The sequence below is a fragment of the Delphinus delphis genome, chromosome 7 (genome assembly GCF_949987515.2).
Source record: "Delphinus delphis chromosome 7, mDelDel1.2, whole genome shotgun sequence".
NCBI lineage: Eukaryota > Metazoa > Chordata > Mammalia > Artiodactyla > Delphinidae > Delphinus > Delphinus delphis.
In genome coordinates this window covers 20,858,496-20,886,392 of record NC_082689.1, presented here as the reverse complement: position 1 = coordinate 20,886,392, position 27,897 = coordinate 20,858,496, and the positions used below count along the sequence as shown (strand labels likewise).

At 51.6% G+C, this 27,897-nt stretch overlaps 1 protein-coding gene across 1 annotated transcript; it reads right to left on the bottom strand.

Moving 5' to 3' along the window:
• Positions 1 to 293: 293 nt before the first annotated feature.
• Positions 294 to 22,194, bottom strand: IGFBP5 (insulin like growth factor binding protein 5). The gene is made up of 4 exons (XM_060016143.1): positions 20,913 to 22,194; positions 6,638 to 6,867; positions 6,211 to 6,330; positions 294 to 5,015 (listed from the first exon to the last, which is right to left on the bottom strand). Exons 1-4 carry the CDS (start codon positions 21,244 to 21,246, stop codon positions 4,884 to 4,886), a joined length of 816 nt encoding a protein of 271 aa, XP_059872126.1. The 5' UTR covers positions 21,247 to 22,194; the 3' UTR covers positions 294 to 4,883.
• Positions 22,195 to 27,897: the final 5,703 nt, after the last annotated feature.

The following is a 27,897-nucleotide window of genomic DNA, read 5'->3' as shown; positions in this document are numbered from 1 at the left end:
GCTTTCTTTAGCAGCGGGAGCTGCGATTAGATGGTAAAAATGATAACAGTCCTAGTGCTAACGCTGCTGAACCTGCAGGACCACCCTCCCGCCTAAGCGCCTTGTGTAGGGAACTCACTGAAAGGGTTTCGGAGAGATGGAGAAGGGGGCACCTGGGTTTGGGTCTGGGGGCCCCTCTGCAGGGAGCAGGCCCTGGTTTTGCCTCCACCTGGTCCTCTCTCCTTCCCTCTGTCCTCTCTCTCCCTTCGCCTACCTTCCCTGGACCCTCGGAGGAAGGTGACGCAGGCTAACTGAATGCATAACTTTATTAAATAAATGCTTTGTCACGACAAAAGACAAAGATCAAGGAGTAACATAAATTATAAGTTGAATAAATAGTATACAGCAATCTTCACTTTTTTAATAAAACGTGAGATCCTCAGGTTTTTTGTTTTGTTTTTTTTTTGTTTTTCTCGTTTTTTATTTCCTTACGTACAAAACACTAAACAGGAGGCGAGCTCTTCCACATTCAGGTGATTTTTTCCCCCCGCTTTTTCTTTTTCTTTTTTTTTCCACAAACAGGTTTTGTTTGTTGGTTTTTTGTTTTTTTTTCATCCTTTTCACCAGTAAAGATTATGAGCATTTATTAACAAAAAAAAAGTTGAAAACAAAAAAAGAGAGAATAGCGCTATGGTATGTATGTATGTCAAATTATAAAGAACTACAGTAATATGTGCTGTGGTTATTGCTGTCTAAAAAACAAACAAACCGGTAGGCAACTCGGAATCTGAAGGAATCTTGTCTGACAACTGTCTATCCGTGTGGGCTACTGTGTGATGCTGGTGGTGGACGGTCCGGGACTCAGGCTGGTGGCCGAGGACCAGAGAGGCGGGGTGAACGGGTGCAGGACGGCTGACCCCCCTCACCTCCCCTTTCTCCCATCCAAAAAAAGTTAAAGAGAGGAGGCCAGAGTCTGTGGAAATGGCTAAACTATATATTCCATTAGAAAACCAAGAAAGTATGTTTATAAAAAGACACCAAAAGCCTATGAGAAAAAAAAAAAGTGGAGAATAGTGCAAAATAAGTCTTGCACTTTAGTGGTTTTAAAAACAAAGACAGTACAACGCCCAGGATGCTGGCCGGTAACCTCCGTTCCCTTGGCCCACTACCTCTCAAAATAGAGCCTCCTTTCTCTTGGAAGCCAAATCTGTCCTCTCCGAGACCAGAGGGTTGCTTCTCCTTGGCCCACTCCTCTCTGCAATTGTCATCTGAGCTGGATCCCTCTTGGGGGCTAAGTGGATGGAGGGGGGGGGCACTGCCCCAGTTGGAGGGGGGCTGGGCAGTTGCTTGGTAGCCCTGTGGCTGCTGACGAGCTGGGCAGTGGGAGAGTGGTGGTCCAGGCCCGCCCCCCCGGAGGAGGTTGGCCCTGCTGGGTTACCATGGAGACCACAGAGGTGGTGATAGGGAAATGGGCGAGGGGACAAGGGATGGGACCACACAGGGCCTCCCATCCTCCCCCTCCGTGTGGGGGCTAAATGTCTCCAGGCCTGTCTGTCCAGGCCTGGCTGTCTGAGAAACTTTCGAGTCTCTTCCGTCCCAGATGCCCTGTTTTGCCCCTGTGCGTGGGGCCGCTCTAGGGGCAGGGGGAATCAGTCCTGGCTAGGCCTCCCTAAGTGACCTGGTAGTAGAGGCAGACACAGGTCTTCACTGCCAGAGCGAGGCATGAGTCAAAGGGGGATGGGGAGAGGCCTCCTGTTGGCGCAGTGGGCCAACGTTTAGACTTGAGGCCATAGAAAACCCAGAGCCTAAGGCCTCTGGGTGAGCAGACAGCGGCCAACAGGCAGCCTGGGGTCAAGAAGGTCCCTGCTCCGGGACTTCACAGCTGGCAGCTCACCACACCTGCCTTCCCGCCACCTCGCCCAGGGGAGGGCTCACCTTCCTCAATGTCTGCCTCCCCATGGGCTCCCACCCTGGGCTCAGGCCAGACCTCCCTCTGTCTGAAGGTCCAGCATCCTCTAGGGAGTGGCCAGCTGACCGGAATCCTCCCCCCGCCCCGTCCTCCTTGCAAGCACTAGAGAGAGACTCACAGGTTTGGGTTAGTCAGTGTGAGCTTTGGAGGCCTGAAGAGACGGGTGGCGTTAAAGCAGGTCCCAATCCCCCACCTTACGGCTGACGGCAAAGAGCCCATGGAAGGAGCACAGGCCCCTTCAAAGTCCAGTAAACAGCGGGAGGAAAAGACAGCCCCTCTCAGGAACCAGGAACCAGGTCCAGGCCTTGGGGGGTGGGGAGAGCTCTGCAAATCCCTGGTTCAGTCTTTTCTTAGGGGGAATGACCCCCCAGTATCCACTCGGTAGATCCCAGGTAGACGACTGATCATGATGCAAAGAAAGAATGGGCGGAAAGAACAGTGAAGTGGGAAAGGCTGACGATACTGGCCTAAGACATTGAAATGTGAATCGGGGGCTTGGGGACAGTGCGCAGAGAGCTGGGGCACGGTGACACGGCAGGTCAGGGAAGTCCTCACGGCTGCCAAACCCCTCAGGCCCTTTGTCCTGCGAAGATCGACTGCCTCTTCCATCCCAGCCAACCGTCCTGGCCAGGGAAGCAGGAGACATGCCCCCAAGTTCCAGAGCTGCAGGCTTTCCACTAGCTGGAGTGTGTTTGCTCCTTAGCTATCCCTCTTCACCGTCCCCAAGTTAGATGCTGGTGTGGTCTCCACGGCGTCGTGGCATCAGGAAAGAGTGGAGAAAGCTGCGTTCACAGCGAGAAAGGGTCTCCTTCGCCATGTCCAAGACCCTTCTCCTGGCCGGCGATCTCCATCCTCAGAGGGCAGCCCCAGGGCTGCCCACTTGTTGGGGGGAGTCCGTGGAGGATGGGATTTTTCTTGGTTCAAAGTCTGGCTGTCAAATGACAGCACCCCCAAAACACACATTCCCCGCTTGTCCTGGGCTTTTCCGCCATCCTCCACCCCAGGACGGAAGCCAGAACTGGCCGGAGTGGATGAAGAGCTTGAAACCCTCTCTGGCCTCAGTCCCTTATTGCAGGGTGAAGGTGGGCAGGTGAGCACATAGGCTTGTCCCTTCCAAACTATGGCTGGTCTCTACTGATCCTGTTTCTGTCCAGCCGCTACAGTCTAGAACCCATTGAAAGTTACCCACCTTCCCTGGATCCAAGGCCTGGATTAAGCACATTTCTCTCTTACAACCTGTTCCCCCAACTTCCTCTCTCCTTCCCCTTAAATTCCAGAGGCATTATCAGGTGGGGACCCAGGGAAGTGTCTCTTGGCTTTGTTCTCTTTTCTGTCGCTTCGCTCCAAAGCTAGAGCGGGACAGTCAGCCCCCTGTCTCTCCAGCTCTCTGCCCCTCGCTTCAACTACTCTGGCCTGAACAATCACTTTTACTGTTTCCCCATATTTAAACCTTTCACCTCCATCTCCCTCTTTGCCGTCTCTCATTTCAGTCTCTCTCCTGCTCTGCCAGCGTGAAGGCTGAAAGAGGCTTTCCAGAGGCAGGCTCTGTCCAGATGAAACAAAAAGGCTGGGCAGGACCAGGGGGTCGAACTTGGACCTATTGGGTTCACTGGGTCTGGGAGTCCAGAGACAGTGACTTCCCAAGGGTCTAAAGGTGAATGGGATGTCCTGGGGAGCTCGGTGGGTGCACCACTGGGTGTGCTCATCCACCTTGCTTGGTGGTACATGAACACACACACACGGGAAATCACGAAAAAAATCCAACACTGTGTCCCACAAAGGGTTGAGTTTGCCGCTGCTCATGGGAGGCAGGCATTATGGGTTGTATTACAAGAAGATGGGTTTTCTTGGTTTTCCCAGAATAAGGACGCTCTTCAATGCCCCCAGAGGAACTACTTGGAAAAGTTAATGCAAACCTTTGACAGAAAGGAAGGAAGAAAGAAAAAAATCAAGAAAATAGATTTATATGCCTATATAATACTATATGGAGCCTTGTAGATAAATACAAGCCCACTTTTTGTTTTTCCAGCCTATCCTCCCCCACAAAGGCTGTGCTAGCTGCGAACTGGATGCAATGAAGGGCTGAAACTACAGGCTTCGTTCAGCGCAGAGTTTTAGCCGCCCTGGAAGAACCCATCTTCCCACTATTGGGGGTGTGGATTGATTTCTCAGAGTCTGCAGGGGGAGTGAAAAATGCGCACATACTTCATATTCATGGATCCACTTAGGGACACCTACCTGTCTAATATCACTCAGTTATGAATTTGCTGTGTGTTGAGAGGAATGGAATGCATTTTAGGTTTTGTAAATTTGAGGGAGAGAGAACAGTGTCGGGGTGGGAGGAGAGGAAGGACCTGTCGAGCCGTGCAAGCTGCTGGCTGCAGGCGGAGATTGATCCAGGAGAGGCACTGACGCCTGTTGTCTTTTCCTTTCTCCCCCTGTGACCCATCCAAACCGGGCAAATTCCAAGGGTGTCATCGAAGGCCACACCTGGGGCTGCACCCGCTCTGTCCAAGCGGCTCCCCACCTCGGGCCGGGGCTGGACGTAAAGGCGGCTGCTTCCGGCCCACGCTCTGCTTTTCCTTCTCGTGACTACTCGTCCTCCCCTCTCTCACACACATCTGCTTCCCTCCCTTTTCTTTCTCTTGTTCTTCCTCTCTTGCCCTCCCTGTTCACTCAACTTGCCTCAAAAAGAAAAACTTTTTTAAAGGGGGGGGTGTCTCCTTAGCTTTGTGCATCTCCATTGTTGCCGTTTTCAAAGTTGAGACCTTGCCAGAGATTCCGAGGTCCTCAGTTTCTTCAAATAGTTAGATATATGTATTTTCTTCCCTTAAATGAGATGAAATGAGTGGCGTCCTGGGGTGGAGGGAGGCACTGGCTGGAGTTGGGGCTGGGGGGGTGGGATGGGGTGAGGGAAAGATGGGGAGGGGACGTGTCACTCAACATTGCTGCTGTCGAAGGTGTGGCACTGAAAGTCCCCGTCCACATATTCCATGCCTGGCAGCTTCATCCCGTACTTGTCCACGCACCAGCAGATGCCACGTTTGCGGCCACGGGAAGGCTTGCACTGGGGTGGGAGAGTGACAGGCAGTGAGGATGGCTGTACCCCGAGGCTCTGCTCCTGCCTGGCCCTTCATCCTCCCTGCCTCAAGACAGATCCTCACCCCCGGAGAGTTGAGGGAGCTGTACCCAACCCTGGGGGTTCTGGTGTCCACACTGCATGGGCGGACGGCGGGGAGGGCGGGGGGGGAAGTGCTGATTTAGGCAGTCTTCCCTAGGCTAGCTCCTACGACTTTGTTTCATGTCACCCATTCAGGGTCCTCCAACTTGGTATTTTCCAGAGAATGATATAACCTGATCATGATCATGATGATGAAAATGATGATAAATTAAATTGTTCAATAATAGTAATAATAGGAGGCATCGCTTGTATAGCTGTATCACATACAAGGCACCGCCTAACACTTACTATATTGTAGGTACTGTTCTAAGTACTTTATAAAGATTAGTCCATTATTCCTCATAATCATGTGAGAATAATAGGTAAAATTATTCTCCATCTTACATGAGAAACTGGAGGCAGAGACATTGACTAACTGGGGTAAGAGGACACAGCTAGTAAACAGGAGAGCCAAGCACTCACGCAACGCTGTCTGGTTCTTGACTCCTAACCTAGAGGAGGGATGCCCTCATCAGAGTCATCTGGGAGGGCATCTGTTAGAAATGCGAGTTCTCAGAGTCTGCCCGAGACCTACCATCAGAAACTCTGGGGTGGGACCAGCAATCAGTGTTTTAACAAGACCTCGGGGTGATACTGATGCCCTAGGAAGTCTGAGATCACTACCCTAAGGTAATGTGTACTCCTTAACGGGCTCAGATGACTGCTTAATCAGCCGTTGCCCAAAGGGTAGCCTGGCTGTGAATGGGACACTAAATGATTTCAAGTGGTATGTGGTTAAAACACGTTTTAGAGTCATGTATATGTATATATTTACGTGTGCCTATCAGAAAATAACACATCCAACGTGTGACGTGACGCAGTGACAGAAAGTTCCCTTTTTAGATGAATTCATGTATGTAAGGTGAACCATTAAAACGTCAGTAGATTATAGTGTAGGAGGGAATGGGGACAATCACGACTGTGACGAGTGCAAGGATTTTGGAGGTTTGGGACAAAGTGTTGTTAATGACAGAAATCCAGGCATTTAGAGGTGGAGGTTTCTGGCAAGCGCCCTGAACTTGGGGCTTGGCACGGGGCGTACCTGCTTTCTCTTGTAGAATCCTTTGCGGTCACAGTTGGGCAGGTACACGGCGCGGGGCACCATGCGCGGGCTGGCTTTGAGCTCCTGAAGGGAAGCCTCCATGTGCCTGCGGCAGGGACCCTGTGTGCGGACAGGAGGGGTGAGAGGCGTGCCAGGACCCGCGGGAACCACCAGGACGTGCAGAAAGCATGGCTGGGGTATGGGGGGGGGGGCGTGGTAAAGGGTCCGTACGGAGAGTCACCGCCTTCCGTCCCCAATACCTGCCACCCAAGGTCTCCCTCCGCCTCGCCTGCCGCGCCCCCTGGGCGTATAAAGTGCTGGCACGCACGCTCATTTAGACGCGGGCTAAGGTGGAAAGCTGGGGCGGTGGCGGAGGCTGCGGGGTGTGGATGCAGAGGCGGATGGGGAGAGAATCCTTGAGACTCACCTGCTCAGACTCCTGTCTCATCTCAGGTGCAGAGATGACCCGGGGGTGGGCGGTGTTCTCAGCTCCCCCCACGAACTTGGACTGGGTCAGCTTCTTTCTGCGGTCCTTCTTCACGGCCTCGGCCTTCAGCTCGGAGATGCGGGTGTGCTTGGGTCGGAAAATCTTGGGCGAGTAGGTCTCCTCCGCCATCTCGGAGGTGGTCGGTTCCTCGTGCTCGCGGGAGTCTCTTTCTGCAGGGAGAAGGGGGCTGAGGCCCAGCCGTGCAGAGCCCGAGGCTCGAAGTATTGGGGTGAGGGCACGGGCTCTCTGCCCTCCTGGGCTCGTCCAAACTGGGGAAAGCAGGGAACTGAGAACCAGGGCACGAGTCGACACTCGTGTAAGTGGTGGGAAATCCGGGGCGACTTCATGGGGTAGGAGAGTGTTGGAAAAGTCAGGCTGATACAGGAGGGGACGTCGGACAGGAGGGAGAGGATATTCTGGGGACGGGGAGGGCGAGGGCTGTGGGAAGGGGCTTGCTTGTTGGGGGGCTGGCTAAGTAGATGGGGTGGTGGCCGGAGGCGGGGCTGTGATGTAAGAACACATTCTGGAGACCTAGGCTGTCGGGGGAAGTAGGCGATGGCCAGAACGTGGCCAAGAGGCCAAGTCCATCCTTTAGTGTTTTCGGAACTGCTGGAGTTGAGATATATCTGGAGCCGGGAAACCAAGGGCAGGAGGGTCCTGGGGTGTCTGGACGGGCAGGGGGGTGGGACCATCAGGCAGAACAGGAAGAGGGGAGCTGGGAAAGCCAGAAATGTGGGGTCTGGAGGGGATCAGTGCCAGTGGCTGGGGGTGACATGGAAGCCCGGGGCCTTGCTTCCTTCTCAGAGCTGGCTCTGTGCTCTGTGCCCTGGGAGGCTGGGACATAACTCAGCTCCAGGCCAAGAGAGGCAGACTGCTGGCTGCGGGTGGAGTGGTTATATATAGCAGTGACTTGGTGACAGTCTATATTTAGCTGACTTATGACCTTTAAAGAACTAGGACTTTGTTCATTTATTTGTCGATCTGTTCATTCCAGCCTCCGGCCTTTTCTTGGTTCACAGATTTCCATGAAATTCTCATCTCACAGGCGCCCGTCTCTGGGTCCCTCCTCTCAGCGCCCTGATCTCACCAGCCTAGGCAGACCCAGGGCGGGAGGTCTTCGATTGCTCTTCCCAGGTGGGCAGGATGCCCAGGGTGAGAGCAGGTGTAGGGCAGGGGGGGTGCGGGCAGGGAACCCTGTCTTCACTGCCCTCTTTTCTTTTCAAATTCTAGAAAAAGAAAATAGGGCTTTGGGGGTGACCCTGAATAACTCAAATAGACTGAAGAAGAATCCGGTTGTCCACCCTCGCTGCTCTCACCGGGCTGCCCCGGAGCTGAGATGGCAAGGCATGGGTTGGGAAATAGAAGGAGAGGAATCTGAGGAGGTGGTGACAAGGAGAGGTGCAGGGAGGGAGCAGTTCTGTGAGAGGACACTGTTTGGTGTCCCCGGGGCAGGAGATTTCAGCCCAGGGGAAGTTCCAGGTGTGTGTTAGGAGAGGTATGTGGAGGCCTGGCCTAACCTGGTCAGGATGGCAGGTGGCAGGAAGCACCCAAGCACCTGTTTGTCTCTTGGCTCGGGATTTGTCAGATTTAATCAAATAGGTAATCCAGTCCTTAAGCCCCGGGCAGGGAAGTGCCCCACCCTAAAGACGCCTCCAGAGGTTCGCAGTGTCCTGGGTGGCGGCTGATTTGGGTATTTATCCACAGGAGAGGAAGGGAAGTAGTTTCTGGAGAAAAAGGTGTGAGAAAGCAAATGACAAAGCAGTGGGCAGGCTCTCCCTGAACAAAATTCAGTACCAGGATCCCTGTCTCCTTCTGGCCTTTCACTCCCCCTTCCCACCATGTCCTGCCCTGTGCTCTGACTCTATCAAAACCCATCGGGATGATAAATCAACAAGGTGATGCACCTGGCAGGTGGAATGGAGCCTTCCGGAGATTAGCTAACAGAGTGATGTTTTTGGCGTAAACCAACTTTTCCTGGTTGTGGGATTAGCTAGGATGGGGGTGGGATGCAGGGTGGAGCAAGCTGATGTGGGGGACTCTGTGCAAAGTGAAAGATTAGGGCTCTGTTATCTAGTAATTCAGGCCCAAACCTGAGGCCCAGGTCTTGAGGGAGGGGGTGAGGAGAGGAAAAGCGAACCATTGCCTAGTCACATCTTACTGAGTGACTTGACACTTCACTCAGACTCTCTGGGCATCCCTAAGCGCTCTGACCCTCGCTTGAGCAGTGGGGGAGGGGAGAGGGCAAGAGATGGTTGCCATTGAAAGGCTGGGAGCATTCTGGGTGTGCATGGCCACACGCCTTCCCCAATCAAGATTGTAACCAGGTGAAGGGAGGGGAGGAGGGCGAGAGGGCTGGGTGTGGGACGCATGGAGGAAGGATGAGCATCTCCTTTGGGGGCTGCTCTGGCCTGGCCCAGAGGGAAAGCAGACTGTCCTCAGGGGCACCTGTGGATCTGGGCTCTTCACCGGGAGAGGTCCCCGGGGCTGCTTACTCCCAGTGGCTGGCTGTTCCAGCTCCCCAAATCCCTCCAATAGTCCATCCCTGTGTCCACAAGTACACACACCCATCCCAGCGGTACTATTTCTGGCTCTTAAAGATATCTGGGGTGGGAGTGCCACCCACCTTCTTCTGGTCACCTGTTTTGGGGGCCCCCTGTCCCTTTGGTCAGAGGGTGTGATTCTCCAGATGCTGTTTCACCTTCTCTCACGGAGCTTCTCTCTCTGGCTTTGGTGGTCGTGGAAGTACATTGGCTAATGCCCACCCTCCCCCAGCGTCAGCAGCCCTTCTCAAGACTCTTCATATTTTAGGATCTTTGAGAAGTGCTGTGGCTGCCCTTAACCTTGACTCACCCTCCCTGGGAGGAGAATAGGGCTGTTAACAATGGTTCAAGAAACTTTGGGGCAATTTACTTTGACCTCTCTTGGTCTTATGTCCAAAAGTGTTAGCTTTGAGACTAAGCAAGGATGATACTGGAGAACAAAGTGCCTTCTTTAAGGAACTCAAAGTACTTTTGCAAACCCTCTGTCCTTCCCCTGGCCTCACCAAGGCCGGGTTCCTGAGGGCATACCCTCCCCAGTTTGCAGTCTCTTTGGCTGTTTCTGAAGGGCAGACTTAAAGTTTTGATGTGCCTCCCGGGTTTCGGTGCCACTTAACCCCATGGGACCTATTACTTAGGCAGCGGGAGAGTCGAGTATCAAAGATACTAATCAGGGTCTTGTGGTCACCTGTAGGCTCCAGAGAGACAGTGGAAACTTGGAGCGGAGCCAGGGCAGAGCCATGAAGATTAAAGGGCTGGAAAGTAAGACTGGAGCTGGGATGCCGGAGCCAACTAGCCCTACTCAGCTGCTTTGTAGCTGAGTCATAAATAGGCTTGCAATTTTGGAAGGGTTTAAGTTTTAGATAAAACAAGAAGGCACAAGTAGACTGGCAGCTCCTGAGCTGTTTCATCCAAAGAAAATGGAGCAAGGTTGCAGAAGGGATTTAGGTGGGATATAAGGGAGGACTTCCTGGTGAAGTTGCCCTGCACGTGAATAGCAATCTAGGGAACTTAGCAATGCAGTAGGTTCTGGAACCCAGTCGACCAGCATGTCAATACCTCCATACGGCCAGTAGGTGGCGGAGGAGACCGATGGCCGCAGAACACGTCCGTGGCGCTTCCTTGTAGGGACTGTAAACAATTTTAAAATCTGGAATTTGTGTGCCTCCCTCCCCTACTTCTCTGACAACCACCCCAATCCTCCCCTCTGTGTGTTTGCGGCATGCATGGAAAGAGTCAGGGAGATGGACATGCACGGACTGGGAAGGACCCACGGGGGGTCAGGGTGGAGAAGGCAGGTGTGGGGCGGGGGCAAAGCTATCAGTGTGTAACCCCCTGCTGTTTCTTTAATCTGCACCTGAAACACGGTCAGGGAAAGAAGAGAAACAGATCGAGGACCTCCCTTCCTATCTCTAGATGTTATTTTGAAAGGATTCTGCAGAGAGTGGGCAAGGGAATGTTCACTATTGTTCCCTCCTCTGGGAAGCTGTTGAGGCAGGGCCCTTTAACTCCATGATCTATCCAACAACTAAGGAAGCAAGGGCTCTCATATTGTCCCGATATTTACCTTTGGATAACTATGTGATTCTCTGCTCTGTTCTGCCCCCAGTCCTGCCACCCGGGCTCTCTGATGCTCCCAGCCCCTGCAGTGTTAGGGTGGGCAACTCAGTTTCTCCTTCCTTCATAAGGCGCTGTGCATTCACACTGATGCAGCAACATCCACTCCCCAGGGCAACACGAAAACCTGCCTGAGGACTGTGCCATCCTCATGTCCCAGTGAACCTTTTTTTTTTTGGCCACGCCATGAAGCTTGTGGGATCTTAGTTCCCCAACCAGGGATTGAACCAGGGCCCCGGCAGTGAAAGTGCTGAGTCTTAACCACTGGACCACCAGGGAATTCCCCCAGTGAACCTTGAGTGTGTCTGGGTGCACAGTGTGGACCCAGAGGCATCCCAGGGCGGGCCCTGCTCCTCACAGCACAAGTGCCAATGCATGCTCCCTCCCCAAGCCCCACCACGGTCTCCAACCCGCCCTCTCACTGTAGTTCTCCCGCAGGCGCGGGGTGCTTTACCAGCAGGACCAGGTACTTGCTCTTAGGAAGCCTTCTCATCCCACCTGCTCCCCGAGCCCAGCGATGGGGCGGGTCCAGTTGGGGACCTTCTGCTTCCTGCAATCGAACCTTCCACCCTAGGGCTGTGAGTCCTACCTTGGCACCATTAACAGCCTGGGCCCAGCCTGGTGTTTGTTTCCCACACTATCTTGACCTCATAATCAAACTTAGAGAAAATGGGTGGACCAGATATTGTGACTTCGCCTACGGAAATTGAAGAAGCTGAGGTGTACTTGGAACTCGCAGCTCAGGAAGGATGTGGGGCTTTGCCAGGCCACTTGGACCTGGGAGTAGTCTCTTTTCCTAGCCAGAAGACAAGAGGGGTTCACCCAGAATCTCTCTGCAAGGAATGAAAAGGGGAGCTGGGTTTCCACTGCCTCTCATTCTAGCTCCCTCTGTGGAATTCAAACAGTAAGCTTCTTAAGGGGAGAACTTTGTCATTTATCTTGGTCTTTCCAGCCTATGGTCTTCAATAAATAATCTTTAAATGGAGAGATGCGTGAATCTGCTCACGAGACAGAGCACAGGAGGTCTAGGAGCAGTTCTGTAATGCCAGCGGCGGCATGTTAGAGCTCAGTGGATACCCTGAGGGGTCATGTCACCCATGCACCTGCCTTTAAACACAGGAGCTGCTGCAGAGGGAACAAGGCGGCAGGGAGGTGAGCCTCACAGGAGCGGGAAGAAGTAGGGTCCCCTGGATTTACTGGGCTTCTCTGATCTAAGACTGTGCTGTCCAATACAGTTGGAATGAATAAATATTAAGTCAGATTACAAACTCAGCTTCTCAGTTGCTCCAACCACATATCTGCTGCTCAATGGCCACATGTGGCCAGTGGCTACTGTGTTGGACAGCGCAGATCGACGACACTTCCATCACTGCCGAAAACTCCCCTGGGCAGCTCGTCCGAGGGCACTGATCCATGCCTGGGTATGGCTGGATTCTCCGTGCCTCCTCTCCACTTGGCCTTGTTTCCTAGCCAACCTGCAGTCTCCTGCTCTTTGCTACACGTAAGGCTTCTGCGAAAATGCTGGATCAGCTGCTCACTGTTTAAAAAGATGTGAGACGTGTCTCAGTCTCCTGAAGTTTGACCATTTCCCAGCTGCAGATGCCAAGAGACTCAATTACACTGTGTGTGCCTTTGCATAAAGAAAAAGGGGACGGGGCAGTAGGGAGGGCTGCAGAGCCTTCCAGGGGAGCTGCCCCGTCCCTGCTCCTACCCGTAACATGACTGACCAGAGCCTACCTTGCCCCAGTCTCTCTTGGAAGACTCTGTTTTCTTTTCCTCTGTGGTTAGTAACAGACATGCATGTTCTGGGCTCTTCTTCACCTGAATTATGGGCTGAGAAGGGAAGGAACACTGACTTCCCAAGAGGAAAAGAAACCCAAACGACTGTTACCCTAAGGAACCCGTTGCAAGAAGGGAGGAGTTGCAAAAAGACACTGGAGGGGAGGCTTGCTGACCTGGGGTACATGGCAGAGGCGGGGAGCAGATTCAGAGAGTTAGTGACTGGACAGAGAGAGCAACAGGCTTAGCCCCCTGAGCTCCTTTACAGCCCCCTGCCATTTCAGGCCAGGAAAACCAACGTGGGTATGTGACATCTCTATCCTGAGCACAGAAATAAAGACACCATAGAGCAAAGCAAAGAAACAGAGTCAGGAGCCAGACTACCAGCCCTTGACCTTCAGTCATCCTTCTTGGGAGGAAGATGGGGCTGCTAACCGTGGTTCAATAAATCCTGGTGCAGGTGTACTTTGACCTCTCTTAGTTGCTTCCTCTCCTCTCCTTGCCTTAGTTTTCTCATCTGAGTTATGGGGAGGATGACAACAGCCACTTCTCCATAGGGTTGTGAGGATTCTATGAGCTGCTACGTGCTAATGAACTCTCAGCGTAGGTCTCTGCCTTGGTAGGTCTCTGTTGCCTCCCACCTCCCTTGTTCCCATCATCAACTAAAAATCTGGTTGCTGTGATATGTGGCTGACAGGTGCCTACTTGTAGATCACAAGATCTCAGGTGCCTTGGACTGAAGAAAGGTCTGCTGGGAAGTGATGGCTCTACCTTCATCTCTGGGGAGACTGATTGCCAACCTCAGGTGAGAGGGGCTTTGCCCAAGAGCTTCTGAGGACTGCTTCCCACTTAGAGAACTCAGCCTGAGAGTCTGTCCTTTGTCTAATCCCATTCCTTCATGCTGCATTAAGGCACTAGGTCTTCTTACCTAAAGATGGAGAGAGAAAAGGTGACCCACCACCTTTCCGCAGTGTAGATACGGCAGGTGTCAAGTTGGTGACACTTCCCCAGAATGAAAGGCTGGGGTCCCACTCGCACATCCTCCACTGTAAAGGAAGGATCCTCCTTATTTTTTCTCCCTGGGGACAAACTAGGATTCAGGGCCATGACTCTGGCACACATTTCTTGATCCCTGGGCAGCAGCTGGTGATAAATTTACCCATAAGAGATACACACTTATGCGCAACTCCCAAGATGAGTGTATCCAGCCATCCAGTATCTCTCTAGACTTGCGGAAGGCACATGCTCAGTAGAAACGTCTCTATCTCTTTCCTATATACACCCCAAACCAGAAGGTAATGGAGGGGTGAGGTGGGGGGCAGCCTTGAATGGGGGGAAGGGGAGATGAGGAGAGGCAGGAAGTGAGGGACCATTTCTCCGACCTGGCCACACTCCCACTGGTGACTCATCACCGCCCATTCAGAACAGCACAATTTAAGTAGCCAAATTCCCTGAAAAGTCCTGTATGACCAGAAGGGGGCGGCAGGGAGCGGATGGTTTGAACACTTTTTTTTTTTTTCCCCTCCCAACCCTGGTTCCCCTAAGAAGAGAGACTTGCTAGGGGTCAAACAAGGGAGTCTGTCCTGTTTGGCAATTAAAGCTCAGACTCCTTTCCTTTTTGACTTCTTTGGGGCAGGAGGAGAGTAGAGACAGTATTTCCCTTCTCAGGTATGGGAGGGGCTTGCTGGTGGCCTCTGCCCTGTCCAGTTCGGTGGCCACTAGGTATATGTGGCTTTTGGCACTTGAAATGTGGCTAGTGGGACTGAATTTTAAGATTTATTTCATTTAAATTAAAAAAACATCCTTGGTTATTGGAAAACTTTTGAGTATATTTAGGGCAACTCAGGTATACGAATCTACTTTTTCAACTGTAAATCTTATGAAAACTAAAAATACAGATCAAGTATTTCCAATGAAAATTTGGTGTTTGAATTGAGATGTGCTGTAAATGTAAAATACACTTCAGATTTCAAAGACTTAACATGAAAGAATGTAAAATATCTCATTATAATTGCTTATTTTGAGTATATATGGAAATTATAATATTTTGGATATGTTGAGTTAAAACATACAGTTAAAATTAATTCCACCTGTTTCTTTTTACCTTTTTTTTTTTTTAAAAAAAGTGACTCTTAGAAAGTTTGAAATTACATATGTATGTGGCTTGTATTATATTTCAGTCGGACAGTGCTGTTCTAAAGGGTGTGGAAGGAGAGCCATCTTCACTGAGGTGACAGGGAGACTGGGGAGCAGCTCCCCAGTACAGCTGTAATGGTACAATCTACCCAGTTCAGGATAATAGGGGCCCATGTAAAACATCTCTGCAAACCAGCAGAGGTCATATGAGGCTAGGTTCTGAGTGCAAATTCAATCTGGGTTTTGCTTCAGGATTTGGTAAGAGAAGGGCTGATCTCTGATGGTTTAAGTGAGGGATCAAAAATAAGATAACCTATTTACTTTAAAACACCCCCCAGGGCTCACCTGGTGGTCTAAGCCGGGGGTCCCCAGCCCCCAGGCCGCAGACCGATATTGGTCCGTGGCCTGTTAGGAACCGGGTCGCACAGCAGCAGGTGAGCAGGGAGAAAGCAAAGCTTCACCTGCCGCTCCCCATCACTGGCATTACCGCCTGGACCATTCCCCCTCACCCCTGCTTCCGGTCCGTAGAAAAATTGTCTTCCATGAAACCGGTCCCTGGTGCCAAAAACGTTGGGGACAGCTGGTCTAACCTATTGGGAAGACAGCCTTATCTGCCTCCTTCTTAAGAAACCCCCAAAGGAGGAGCTGCACCAGCAACCAGGATGTATGAGGATGGCTCCCAGCAATTCCTCAGATCAACGTGAGGCCCCCAGCTGTAATCTGGAGGGTTTCCTCTCCTCTCTTTCTGGAAGAGCTCCCACATACCTGACTACGTTCAAAAACCCGGTGACCTTCTCTCTCTCTTCCTTAACAACTTTTGTGGCATGTGGTTTTCTCTCTTTTTCTTCTGATGCGCAAATCCCCCAATCACTCCCTCACCCTCATCCCACCCCACCCGAGCTCAGATCTCATCATCTTGCTGCGCGGCTCCATGGAAGCCCGTGATGGTGGAGGCTGGTTGCCATGGGAAGCCGGCCACTTCTGTGCCGTGGGCTCCTTAGAGACTGTGGACCGCTGCCTAGCCAAGGAGCAGCGAGGGCCTGCCTGCCTGCCTGCCTGCATCAGGACAGCTCCCTGTCATTCAGGAAATGAGGTTTGGCACATGGACCTGAAGTCCTGACTGAACACACCACCCTCCTTGCCCCCATCCCAAACCACTGGCTTAAGCCAGCCTTGCTTGCAAGACCGTGCAGAAAAAGGGACAGAACGGGGAGGGATTGCAAATAAAGGGGTACTGCCTTCTCCACTTTGGCGTCACTTCACTTCTTCCCCTCAAATGGAGCACTCCCAGATCTGAGTTCTTATTTCATCCTCACAACCCGCCCCCCCCCCAGCTCCTCCCCCCGCCCCCAAAGCTATGGGATGACAGCCTCGGGTGATATTTGCCAAAGACCTCATTGCAGGTTAGACCAGACTGAGGCCAGAGACCTAGTGACTTAAGGAAGAAAGCCAGGGAGAGCGGAACGGAGGCCTAGGCTCAACACGATTCTAAGGCTGAGTTCTCACCCTGGCTCTGCCTCTAACCCTGCGCCTAATTCTGGGCTAGTGACTTGCACTTAGGGCCTCACAGTCCTCATCTGTAAAATGAGGGCCTTGACTGCCATGATGCCATGATCACTGCGGGTTCCTTCCAGCTGTAGCATTCTTTGGCCAACACCCAGACAATTCCTGGAGAGACTCTCGGACCTAGCTAAGTTGAGTGGCCAGGCAGGAAAGGCTACTTTGCCTCTCATAGAGATTTCCAGTCACTTCTCTGGATTTATATTTAAGAAGGAAAAAAAAAAAAAAAGACATCATAACAGATATCATGGCAAGAATTGGAGCTTGAAACAAGAATGGGGGATTCTGTGGATATGGGGAGAGGGGACCAGAAGCTTAGAACTGGCTTTTTAAATTTGCTTATTTCTTCCTGCAGATATGTAATAAATCTTATTTTTTGGAAAACATATGTCCAGATTACACTTGAAGGATGGTCTCTGGGGGTTGCAACTTTTGGACCTACCATAGTAAAAATGCAAAACAAAATCTCAAACAAAACCTCACCAAACAGCCTCCTCCCTCTTCACTTCTGCTTCCAGTGGGACCTCATTGGTACCTGGTCTGTTTACGGTGTTCTTCCAATTTCTGGAGGCAATAGACCTGGAGTGTGGTGGCCCTTCTCCAAAATTTTATTTTCCATACATTAAATAACTGAGTTTCAAAGACACTGCTCAGGTACAAAGTAAAAACTTTAGATAACAAAAATCACCTTCTTTTCCTGTTAGCACCTTCCCCCTTACCCCACCCCCCTTCCCCATTAAGGGGACCAGGGTTTCTGCTGGGATTCCTGCTCCCATGCCCTTTGCCGTGACCCTCATGGTGACCTGTGGCTCCTAGGTCAGGCTGGTCCCCCCTCTGCAGCTGCAAGCCCACCTGCCTGCTCAAATCCAATCCAAGCCCCAGGACTAACGCACAGCTGCTCCAAGTTAAAACTGAAGCCCTCAGGGGAAGGCCTTGGAGTTGGGGGATGGAGAAGGGGGTGGGATGGGAGGGAGGGATAAGAAAGGGGTCAGGGTGGAGGTGGGGAGGGTAGGGGGAGAAGTGGAAAGAAAATGAGCTCTCACTGTGGCCAACTGTGCTTGCTCTTCCAGTCTGAACTGACAAAGCAGAAAGAGGGGGAAGGGAGGGGAGGGGGAAGGCAAGAAAAATCAAGTTAAAAGCACCCTCTCTCGTCTTCCCAGCTCCCATTTTGGTTGGCTCAGGGCACAGCCAGCCTCTTAAAGACTTGTTTCAAAGGGAGGGGATACGGGTGGGAAAGGAATCTGTCTCCTTCAGTTTTCCGTGATCTTGTTCAACCCAGACAAAAATTTGGCCAATAAACCTAACTCTGGAACTTGATTTCAACATGGCATTTGGACCAGGCTGAGAATGGAAGCCAGGGTGCTGGAGGGCCAAACCCCTTAAAGAAGCAAAGGCGGAATTCATTTTTATTTAGGTAATTTTTCTTTCTTTCCCAGAAGCATATTTTCTGTTCTTCCTCTCTTATTTCTAAATGACAGAACTGAAACCCAGAACCCACTTCTCCCTGTATCCCAAACTTAATATCTCACAGGCACAAGAGAGATCTTCCAGACCCGGGCAAGTATGTGCGCCAGTAAAGCCGCAAGGCTCCTTCTCCAAACAAAGCTGAGAGCAAAGCTCGGTCCTTCCTTGACTCGACCCAGCTCGCCCATATTTATTGAGCTCGGTCCAATAAATAACTCCTGTCTCCCGCCTCCCTCTAGCCCTCCCTCACATTGCCCTCTGTTTCTATATCTATCTTTGCCCCTGAACTGGCCAGAATAAAATGCAGGGCCTGGAGCGCTCCCGGCATCAGGCTCGCGGGCGGACGCCCTCTCCCGTTGCTCAGCAACGCGCCTAGCAAAACACCAGTCCCCTCCCGCCCTCCGCTCTTCCTCCCAGAAGCTTTGGCTGCCTGCCATCTCGCTCTCCTCAGCTCCCCATTTCTGATTCTAGAAATGCACTTTTTTTTTGGTTGGAAAACCCCCCTAAATCTCTCTCTCCATATATTTTTTGATATATGTGCATATGTATATTATCATCTATGTCTGTATCTAAATTTGGGGCAAATCCAAGTTCGCACTGCTGGTATCGGTAGGGAGGAGTGGTGGTGGAGTGTCAGGGGGCAGTAATTTTGCCTAAAGGAGCTGACACTCTCCTCCCTCTCTCTGTTCGTTGAGCTCTCTTTAAGTACCGTCGCTGCACCATCTCCAACTTTTGGGGGACCCACCCAGTGGTTTTCGGGCTGAAAAGCTCTAGCCAGGAGAGCCCACTCCCATCCCATCCATCCGGGAGGAAGGCGTCAACTCCGGCCACCGGTCAAGGGCAGCCATCCAGCGACTACAGTGGGTTAGGCACCTGCTTTAGGCGGGTGGAGTCTTCCAGAGGGATGGGGATGGGGATGCGGGAGGGGGAGGAAGGCTGTTCCGTGTTGGTCCAGAGGCACCTTGAAGGTGGGGGCTGAGGAAGGGGCTGCAGAGAAGTCTAAAAGGCATCTTGCTTGGGACAAAAGCGTGTGTGTGTGTGTGTGTGTGTGTGTGTGCGTGTATTGGGTTGAACTGGAAAGTTGGATGCGCCCGTTTGCTCTCCCAGCAGCTGCGCGCGCGGGCACCTTCCACACCAACCACATCACACCAACCATACGGTTGGGCAAATAAAAATGGGGCCAGAAGGCGGCTGAGCGATAGCTTGCATGCTTTCGATGTGACCGGATTGTTACCCAGAGCGCTCGCTTCCAAGCCAGGAAATCGATTCATACCCCACCCCCCACCCCGTGCTAAGCTTTTCCAAATCCACATCCCACAAGATGAAGGCGAGGGGGACCGCCTTTGAAAAGTGGCTCTTAATAAAAATAACTTCACAAACCGGCCGCTGGGGCCTCCGGGGCCTGCACGTTGCTCTCTCTCCCTTTTTGCAGGCTGCAATCTGGAGAAAGACTACCTCTTGCAAAGCTGGAGGGACGGCCTCCTGCGACAGGCAAAACCTGCAGGGTTTGTGAGCATCCAGGTCGAACCCAGGAAAGGTCTCCTGCCTCTTCTCAAGCGCCAACGCACTCCTTTCTTACACGACAGTGTCTGTAGTGTGCAGTTAAGAAAACTCACGTTGGGGTGCTCGTAATGGAAGGGGATAGGAGGTAAGAAGAGCATTGTCCCAGTAATAAAATACTACACAGAATAAACATTATTTAGCTAAGTCTGAACCCCTTTGGGAGAGGACCGATAACGACGTCTCAGAACCCAGACTCTTGTGTAGAGTTCATTAAACTTTTGCTAAAAATTTAAGATCAAGTAACTTTCCAAAAGGAAACCCAGTCTAAGGGGCGCAGAACTGTTCTGATTGAAAAGTAGAGCTCTGTCAACCTTTTAAACCCGAGACTCCTGGCACTGAGACTTTGGGGGCGGGGCAACCCGGAGGCGGGGCTACTTGGAGGCGGAGGGGAGGCTCCGGGAGCTTGGCTTTTCCGTCTCCGCCCCCTTGATTTTGCATTCTGCGTTTCCAGGGCCCCTCTTCCATTTACACCACGCCCACTTGTGATCTGGTTTGAGAGCTTGAGGGGCAACGCGGGAGAGTGGGCGATTAGCACTGGCGGGGAAGCTGTGATGTCTGAATTTCATGCCTCTTCTGGCTTCCCAACCCTGTATCCACCTTTCTTCCTAGGTAAAATCTGAACTGCGGCACGGGAAAAGGAGTTAGATTCGGGGACAAACACCAGCCCTGGAACACCAAACCCTTCCTTCTTATCTCTTTCCATCACTCCCGCCCTCCCCCACTTACCGCCTCACCACCTTCCCGCCGCCTCTGAGCTTGGCTAAAGTAATCTTTCCTTTCCAGGGAGGAAAAACGGTATTTTGCATTTCAGTATGTTGTATAATTGACCGCGGTCAATCCGATCGAGTCAAGAGCAATGGGTGTGCACGTGGGAGGGGCATCGAAGTCCCCACCCAAAAGGCATTAGCTACCAAGCGTGCGTGCGTGCGTGTGATATGTGTGCATGTGAGTGTGCGTGTGTGTCTGGTGGGGTAGGAGAATAGAAACGTCAAGGAGGGACGGGGTGGGGGGGTGGGTAGGGGGCTGGGAAGGACAAAGGTGGAATTACCACAGAAGACCGGTGACGCCTCTCTCTCTCCAGGTCCCCAGTTAAAGCAATATTTTAACAAAAGACATTATTTTTTTTCAAGTTCAGGAAAAAAAAAAAACCCCAACAAACCCACCCCACAACATATTGGGTAGATGGGGGTGGTGGAGAGGGAGTTAATAATGTAAGGTGTACATTTTCGGACTGGAGATTCAGTACCTGGGGATTTGGACCTGGAGACTGAATAGGATCTTAAGAGTCAGTGTTTAGTCGAGGGGGGAGGGGTGGGGTGGAGGAGGTGTGGGCAGGAGCGAGGAAAAGAAGCGAAAACAGGGAGAGCCTCGGCTAGACAGTAACCCGGGTAGCAGGATCGGCCAGGGTTCCAATCCCGAGGGGCAAGGACCCTCCCCGCCCTCCTCCCGGGATGCACCCAGGCTCTAAGCCACTTGCTGGGCAGAGCGCGCCGGGCCAGCCTGTGCCGTGTCCCCCGCCCGTGCGCCGCATAGCTGCCTGGCACACTGAGCGTGCTCACCGATCTTGGCTTGCTCGCGGTAGCTCTTTTCGTTGAGGCAAACCCCGCGGCCGTGCAGCAGGGCATGCAGCGGCTTCTCCTCGTCCTGCCGGGGGAGGCAGCGCAGCCCCTGGGCGCAGCGCTCAGTATAGACGCCGCACGACTGCCCCTCGGCCAGGGCGCAGGTCATGCAGCAGCCGCAGCCCGGCTCCTTGACCAGCTCACAGCCCAGGGGGCTGGGGGGGCACATGGAGAGGGCTTTCTCGTCGCAGGGCTCACAGTGCACGAAGGAGCCCAGGCCCTGGGCCGGTCCCGCACAGGCGGCCAGAAGCAGGAGGACCGCGGTGAGCACCATCTTCTCCGAGTCTCCCCCTTTACCTGGGGCGGGGCAGGAGCGCGAGAATGAAGGGAGAAGGGGGCCAAGAGGGCGCGCGGAGAATTGATTTTTCTTTTGAAAATTTCTGGCAGGTAGAGCAGGTGGCCTCCGCCAGACAACTGCAAAATGTAGGGAGCGATGGAGGGCTGGGGTGCCTGCAAGCAAGTCTCAGTTGCAAAGATTACGGACTTGCAACAGGTAGGGGAAAAAAGAGCAGCGCCAGGTGCACGCAGAGGGATCGGAGGCGGGAGAAATAACCCCTCCCCAAGCCTGACCTGGTCAGAATTGCGGGGCGGGGGCCAAAAATTATTCACCCCAAAACCACCACCGGAATAATGAGATCGGAGGCTGTGGAGGAGGGGGTGCGGGGGGAGAAAAATAGATTCGTCTTCAAAATTTTTGTTTAAAATCTGAAAGTGCACCCGGTTCCTTTCTAACCCTCAGCTGCCAGCGGCGCGCGGCTGCCTCGGAACAGGTAAAAGGCGGGGGCTGCAGCCGCGAGGGTGGGGGGAAAATGTGGAAATAGAGAAAAAAAAAAAAAAAAAAGACCAAATCCAAGCCCCTAACACCTCTTGTCTCCCACTCTGCCAGCACCTCTTCGAAATTCGCAGGTTCTGCGTGAAGCCCGAAGCAGGGTGCAAACGGAGAAGGGGGTGATGAAAAGGAGGAAAAAAAGAAAAGAAACAAAAAAAAAGGAAAAAACCCACACCGCTTTGCAGCTCTTTCCTAGCTCTTTTTCCCCGGCAGAAGTTTCCAAAGAGACTACGGGCTCCGGTCGAGCAGGCGCTTTTAAATAGACGGCCCCTGGCTGCCAGCCAGTTTGTAGCTGCAATTTGAGCTCCCCAACACCCAACCCAGGCAAGGATGCCAAGGAGTACAAACTCACACGGGGTGGGGGTGGGGAGAGGCCTTCTAGACACACGGGGGCTCCCCTTCGCCGCCCGAACAGCGCCCTCCTCTCCCGGAGTGGAGAAAGGGCCGCAGGGGACGGGGCTCGGACTGCCCAGAGCGGGCAGGAGGCGGGGGGCGAGTGAAGGAGAGTTCTTCGCAGCACGGTGGATACAATACGGAGTAACCCGTCTCCCGGTCCCTCCCACCCCTTAACTAGCCAAGGCCCAGGCTGGAGGGAGAAGTATTTTCTTATTAGCCAACTGGATATATACAGTGCCCAAGAAATTCTTCCTTAGCTTTGGGAAATGGCTGGCTGCTGGTTTTTGAGTGACCAAGTAAGGTGTGTGTGTGTGTGTGTGTGTGTGTGTGTGTGTGCGCGCGTGTGTGTGTGTGTGCGCGCGCGCACGCGCGTGTGTGTGTGCGCGCGCGTGCGCTCTCTGTCTCTGTCTCTCTGTCTCTCTCTGTCTCTCTCTGTCTCTGTCTCTGTCTCTCTCTCTCGCATGTATGTGTTGGGGTGGGCGTTAGTGTAGGGTGGCCAGTGATGGGTGGTGACTGAAAAGAAAAAGAAGGAAAAGAAAAACTGAATTTCCCCCCTAAAAATCTGGGGAAGGGGATTTAATGTAGTGTTTCTGTTGCTGGCGGAGTGACTGTCTTTGGTCACAGGGTGAAGAAGTGGCCACTTTCCTTCAGTTACACTATTAGCTCCGGGCAGCTGTGTGTGTGTGTGTGTGTGTGTGTGTGTGTGTGTACTTGCTCGAAGGGACAGTCATAGCAGCAGCCTGTAGGCAGCAGTGAGTTACAGAGACTGGCACTGCGGAGGAAAGCTAGGTCTGAAAATCTTGCCTGGAGGCCTGAAGTGTCCTGGTGTGGGGTTGTCAGAGGGAAGGTAGGCAGAGTGGTCATCCTTCCCCTCCGGGTTCTTTGAAAGGGGTATTTCCATTGGTCAGGGCCGCATCCCTGGAGGGACTGGGTGACAAACCAGAGGGACCCACTGTTATGAGGGACACTGGTGCCAGCAGGCACAGCCTAGGAATCGGAGCTGACGTCACCATAGGACTTGCCGATGCCGACCAGGAGCACTGTTATCCCTTTTGGAACCTCATGTGATCTATGGGGACCCTAAGGACCCTTCTTTCCTAAGTAAAACGAAAGAGAGCTGAAGTCTTCAAAGAATGAAGGTGGGGCTTGTCGTTTTCTCCTGCACTTGGCATGGGTGGGTCGTAGACTTCAGAGGCAGATCAGAGACAGCTGGGCAACTGTTGCTGCCCCACTTGGGGGAACTTGCGGTGGGACTGTCACCCCTTTACATTTCTCTTCGTCCCTCTGGAAGTGCTCTAACTTCCCTTTGGAGAAGGGGCTGCATTTCATGAAGTTTGCCACTAGACTGCACCCTCATCTATGATAAGAATTCCTTCTGTAGGGCTGCTTTGAAGAAAATATTTCTCTTGCCAGTTTGGTTCAGAAGCATCTCGCTCTATGCTGTTAACACCCCCAGATCCTGATCTCTCTTCCCACTTATCTACTTGCCGAAAGGCACGTTTAAAAGTCAAGGCAAAAGTTTAAAGTTGTGCTTTTGTTCGTATCGCCAGAGGGGCTTTAGGTGTTGGCTGAGAGACGAGGAGCTGTGTGTAATGATTAAAAAAAAAAAAAAAAGCAAGGCTCGTTAATATTGCTTCTCCTCTGTGTCTGGGGCTCGGTAAGGTAGGCACAAAATTAATATTCAAAACTCTGGTTGGAATATTTGAAGAGTGAGGGAGATCACGTATTACTTTCCCCTTTGTGTCAAGTGCGGACAGCGTGGCGTGTGTGTTCCAGCCCCTGATCCTATTTCTGCAGCCACTCCGCAGCAGAGCCGGCTAAGGCACAGTGGTAGCATTTCAGATGAATGGGGAGATTGTGGCGCTCCTTCCAGAGAAACATGAGTTGCCTAGTTCCAGCCACCCTCTATTCTGAGGGAGACGGCCTCAGTGACACGTCTTTTTGTCTAGCCGACTTCCAGTGGCTGGAAAATAAAATGTGTGAAGACGGGTAAAAGGGAGAGGGGGATGATTCATAGAGAAGACGAAAAGGGTAGAGAGAAAGGAAGCCAGAGCTGGTCCATGGGGTCTGGTGGCAGGGAGCCGGGGAGAGGGGGAACTCTGTAAGTCTGTAGACATTAAGTGACTGTCTGTATTTCCACTTAGAGACGGGCTTATGTCATGAGGGGTTGAGAGCTGGCTGATGGGAGCTCAGGTAGGCTCCCTGCGAGGGCTTAAGAGAGAAAGAACGCTCAGTAGCCTGGGATTGTCTATGGTAATTCGGTCCAAAGATGGGCTCCTGGCTGGATGGGTTTGCCCCTGAGAGCCCATAATTAACGTCTGACGGCAGAGTGGGAAGGTCTGTTCCAGGATGTTGGATTATGGAGGGTGCCTAGGAGCCTTTCTTTATTCCATTTCCCCCTCGCCTCTGTTCTGAAGCCCCAGATCTGTTCACAGTCACCTTTAGAAGATTGCTTCCAGAAAAAAAGTCGTTTGCGTCAGTGAATTTAGTTTGGGGGCTGGGGGGTGGCTCACTTATGCCTGCCACATTCAAACGTCAGAGGCCGAGGTCCCTTCCCTCTTTCTCTGCCACAAGTTTCCCAACTCTGCTTCCTAACTCTGGCATATTCCAGCTTTGATGCCTTTCAACCACATCTTTCTTGGAGGAGTAAGAAGTTAAATATTATCCACTTGTGTCCAGTTCCCCAGAGATCACCCTTTTCCATTCCTTTAAAAGATTAACTGCATATTTCAAGAAATGCAACCCAGTAAAGATTTGTGCTTTTATATGGACAACTTTTCCAAGGGTACATAGCATTTGTGTTTTATAAAGCGTGAGTCCTTTCCTCTGGTCATTTTCCATGAGTTTCTAATTGGTTTTTGAGGCCAGGATGATGCCTGATGTGAGAAAGCAAGGCTTTTAATGAGACATAAGATATCATGGATTCCTCTGGTTGGAGAGGAAGAATGTCAGCTAAGGGTCTTGCCTTCATTCACTCCTATGAATGGCTATCCCCACTGTTCTAGACAGATTTGCCTAACCTGTTCCCCACAGTGAGTTATTATTCCATTATAAAGCCCTTTTGAGAATGACCAATCCCTTTCCCAAAGGAAAATACCCTTTCACATTGAGCATTCTAATGCTACCATCTCACCCTGGCCCAAATCTAAGGTACGGTGACCCTTAAGAAATAAAGTACCCAATCGCTCAGGTCCCCCAGCCAAGATTAGGGAAATCCAGCAAGATTGAGGTCTGTGCAGAAGAGCCTTTTAAGGCAGCTTTGTTGTAGTGATGCGGCTGAAGGCTAGGTGGCAGAATAGATACATCATTTAAAACACGCCTCCTTTAGAGAAGGGAAAAGAAGCTGACACTGGTGAAAATCTGACAATGGGGGTGGGGGGACGTGGGAAGCAAAAGCACGGACGGACGGCCACTTCGGCGCCCACTGGGTGCACTGTGCACCGTCCCGGCCTTGGCACTGCCCTTTGCTGTGACAGCACCAGTCCAGCTGGAGGTGGGAGACCCTCCAAGTCCCCCCCTGCGGCTATATGCATGAACCTTTCCCTCGGAGCCTAGGAAGGGCCAGGTCAGAACTTGATTACTTGGGGTTCATCAAAGGATGCCCTAAAGCTTCTCTGGTGAATAATTATCATATGGTCTTCAGCCAAAGTGCATAAAAATGTCCTTTTTTTTTTTTTTACATTTTAAAATGTTAATGATGGTATATTTCAAACATTAAAGGCAGAAGATAATGCAACAGATATCCTCTACCCACCACACACATTTACCACACTAAGATTTCACCATCTTGTTTGAGGTTTTGTTAAAAAGAAATAACAATGTTACAGAGAACAGCTCACCTCCTGCTGCAGCCCATGCCTGTCTTCCCTCTGCAGAGGTAGCCATCCTCCTAAAATAGCTTTGTATCCTTTCTGCACAATGTTTTTCTAGGCTTTTTAGGAAGTTTCTTATAGAACAGAGTTAGAACGATTTTGAGGGTGAACCCATGTGCCCCTTTAGAGCTCATTTTGTAGCAGGGCTTGCTACGGTGGCCATTTAACTAACGTCTAAATAGACCCAAGGCTGACTTTTGAAGGAGTTGGAGCCAACTGCAGCTCAGCATGATTTATATTTCTATGTGAGCAATATATAAATGGATAGTTTTAAGAATTCATGTTTAGGAGGCTTCTGGAGCCGTTCCAGAAATATATGGCAGAATCGGGAGGGCTCCATGAATACAGTGTCTGGTTGGAGGCCTCCTGTCTTTTTGGGTCATGGGACCTCTTATGTTCCGACAACAGGCAGGCCCAGGGCTGTGTTTGAGTTCTGGAAAAAATGAGATTAAGCAGGAAAAGTGATCTGTTGTGAGTCAGAAGACAGTGTGGATAGATCCAAATCTAGGAGGGATAGCGATGGACCAGGTAGGGAAGCTGGAATCACACGGGATAGGAGGAAATAGAAAGCGTTACCTGCTTGAAGCAGGTTTGATGTAATGCATTTGAGTCATGAAAAGGCCAAATAAGATCATGGTGTGCAGCTGGAATAGGTTTCAGCACAGTGCAAGAGGGAAGAGCAGTAAGAGCTAGCTTACCACCATTAGCTCATAGGACACATTTAAATGAATTAGGAAGAGATGCCCCTCCCTAAGATACCTTACTTCTATTTGTCAGAAAATTGTTATAACATACAGATTTTATTAGAAAAAAGAAACTTTACTACCCCTTCCAGGAAACCGTCATAATGAGTGTGTATATCTGTGACGTCTGCTGTGTGGCTTGTGCCGCTTACATGGGGCTCTTCTCATGCAGTGCACGGCTGTATGCGGTGGCACTGTTTGGAAGAGTTGAGCCTGGTTACCAAACCATCAGGAAGCACTGCATTTCTACTAGTGTGGGAAGGATCGGTCCAGTGACATGGCTTGATCCATTACCAGGGTTGAAGGATGGGCGTGAACCCCTTCAGGGCAGCTAACTTCGGCTGTGTTCTCAGCTGGGCCAATCTACACCTTTGTTCCGTTACTTAGAGAAACCATGCTTTTCCATGTCCCCATGGCTTTGCACAAATTGTCTGTTCTTTTTTTTTAAAAAATAATAATAATTAATTAAATTTTGGCTGCGTTGGGTCTTCATTGCTGCACGCAGGTTTTCTCTAGTTATGGTGAGCAGGGGCTACTCTTCGTCATGGTGCGCAGACTTCTCATTGCAGTGGCTTCTCTTGTTGCAGAGCACGGGCTCTACGTGCGTGGGCTTCAGTAGTTGTGGCACACGGGCTCAGTAGCTGTGGTATGTGGGCTCAGTAGTTGTGGTGCATGGGCTTAGCTGCTCCACGGCATGTGGGATCTTCCCGGACCAGGGATTGAACCCATGTACCCTGCACTGGCAGGCAGATTCTTAACCACTGCGCCACTAGGGAAGTCCCCAAACTGTCTATTCTGACAAGAATGCCTTTCCCCCTCTGTGCTGACTGGTGAAATCCCAGTCATCATTAAAGACCCAGATGAAATCACACCTCATTTGGAAGGTTTCCCTGACTCCCATGTGTAATTTCCTAAGGGCATCTAGCTGAGTAGCACCATTTATCCCATGAGGTCCTCTGTGTCCTCATCAATAAAATGGAGGAATAATATTGCTCATCCCCTAGGGTTGTTGTGAGCCTTCAATGAGACAGTCTATGTGAACCTCACTAGTGCTTAATTAATATTACCTGCTGTAGCCCTATCTT

Excerpts from the sequence above, each read along its gene's own strand:
- IGFBP5 (XM_060016143.1), bottom strand. The coding sequence starts at position 21,246 with ATGGTGCTCACCGCGGTCCTCCTGCTTCTGGCCGCCTGTGCGGGACCG. Across the intron at positions 6,331-6,637 it reads TGAGACAGGAGTCTGAGCAG|GGTCCCTGCCGCAGGCACAT; the intron begins GTGAGTCTCAAG and ends GTCCGCACACAG. Across the intron at positions 5,016-6,210 it reads GATTCTACAAGAGAAAGCAG|TGCAAGCCTTCCCGTGGCCG; the intron begins GTACGCCCCGTG and ends CTCCCACCCCAG.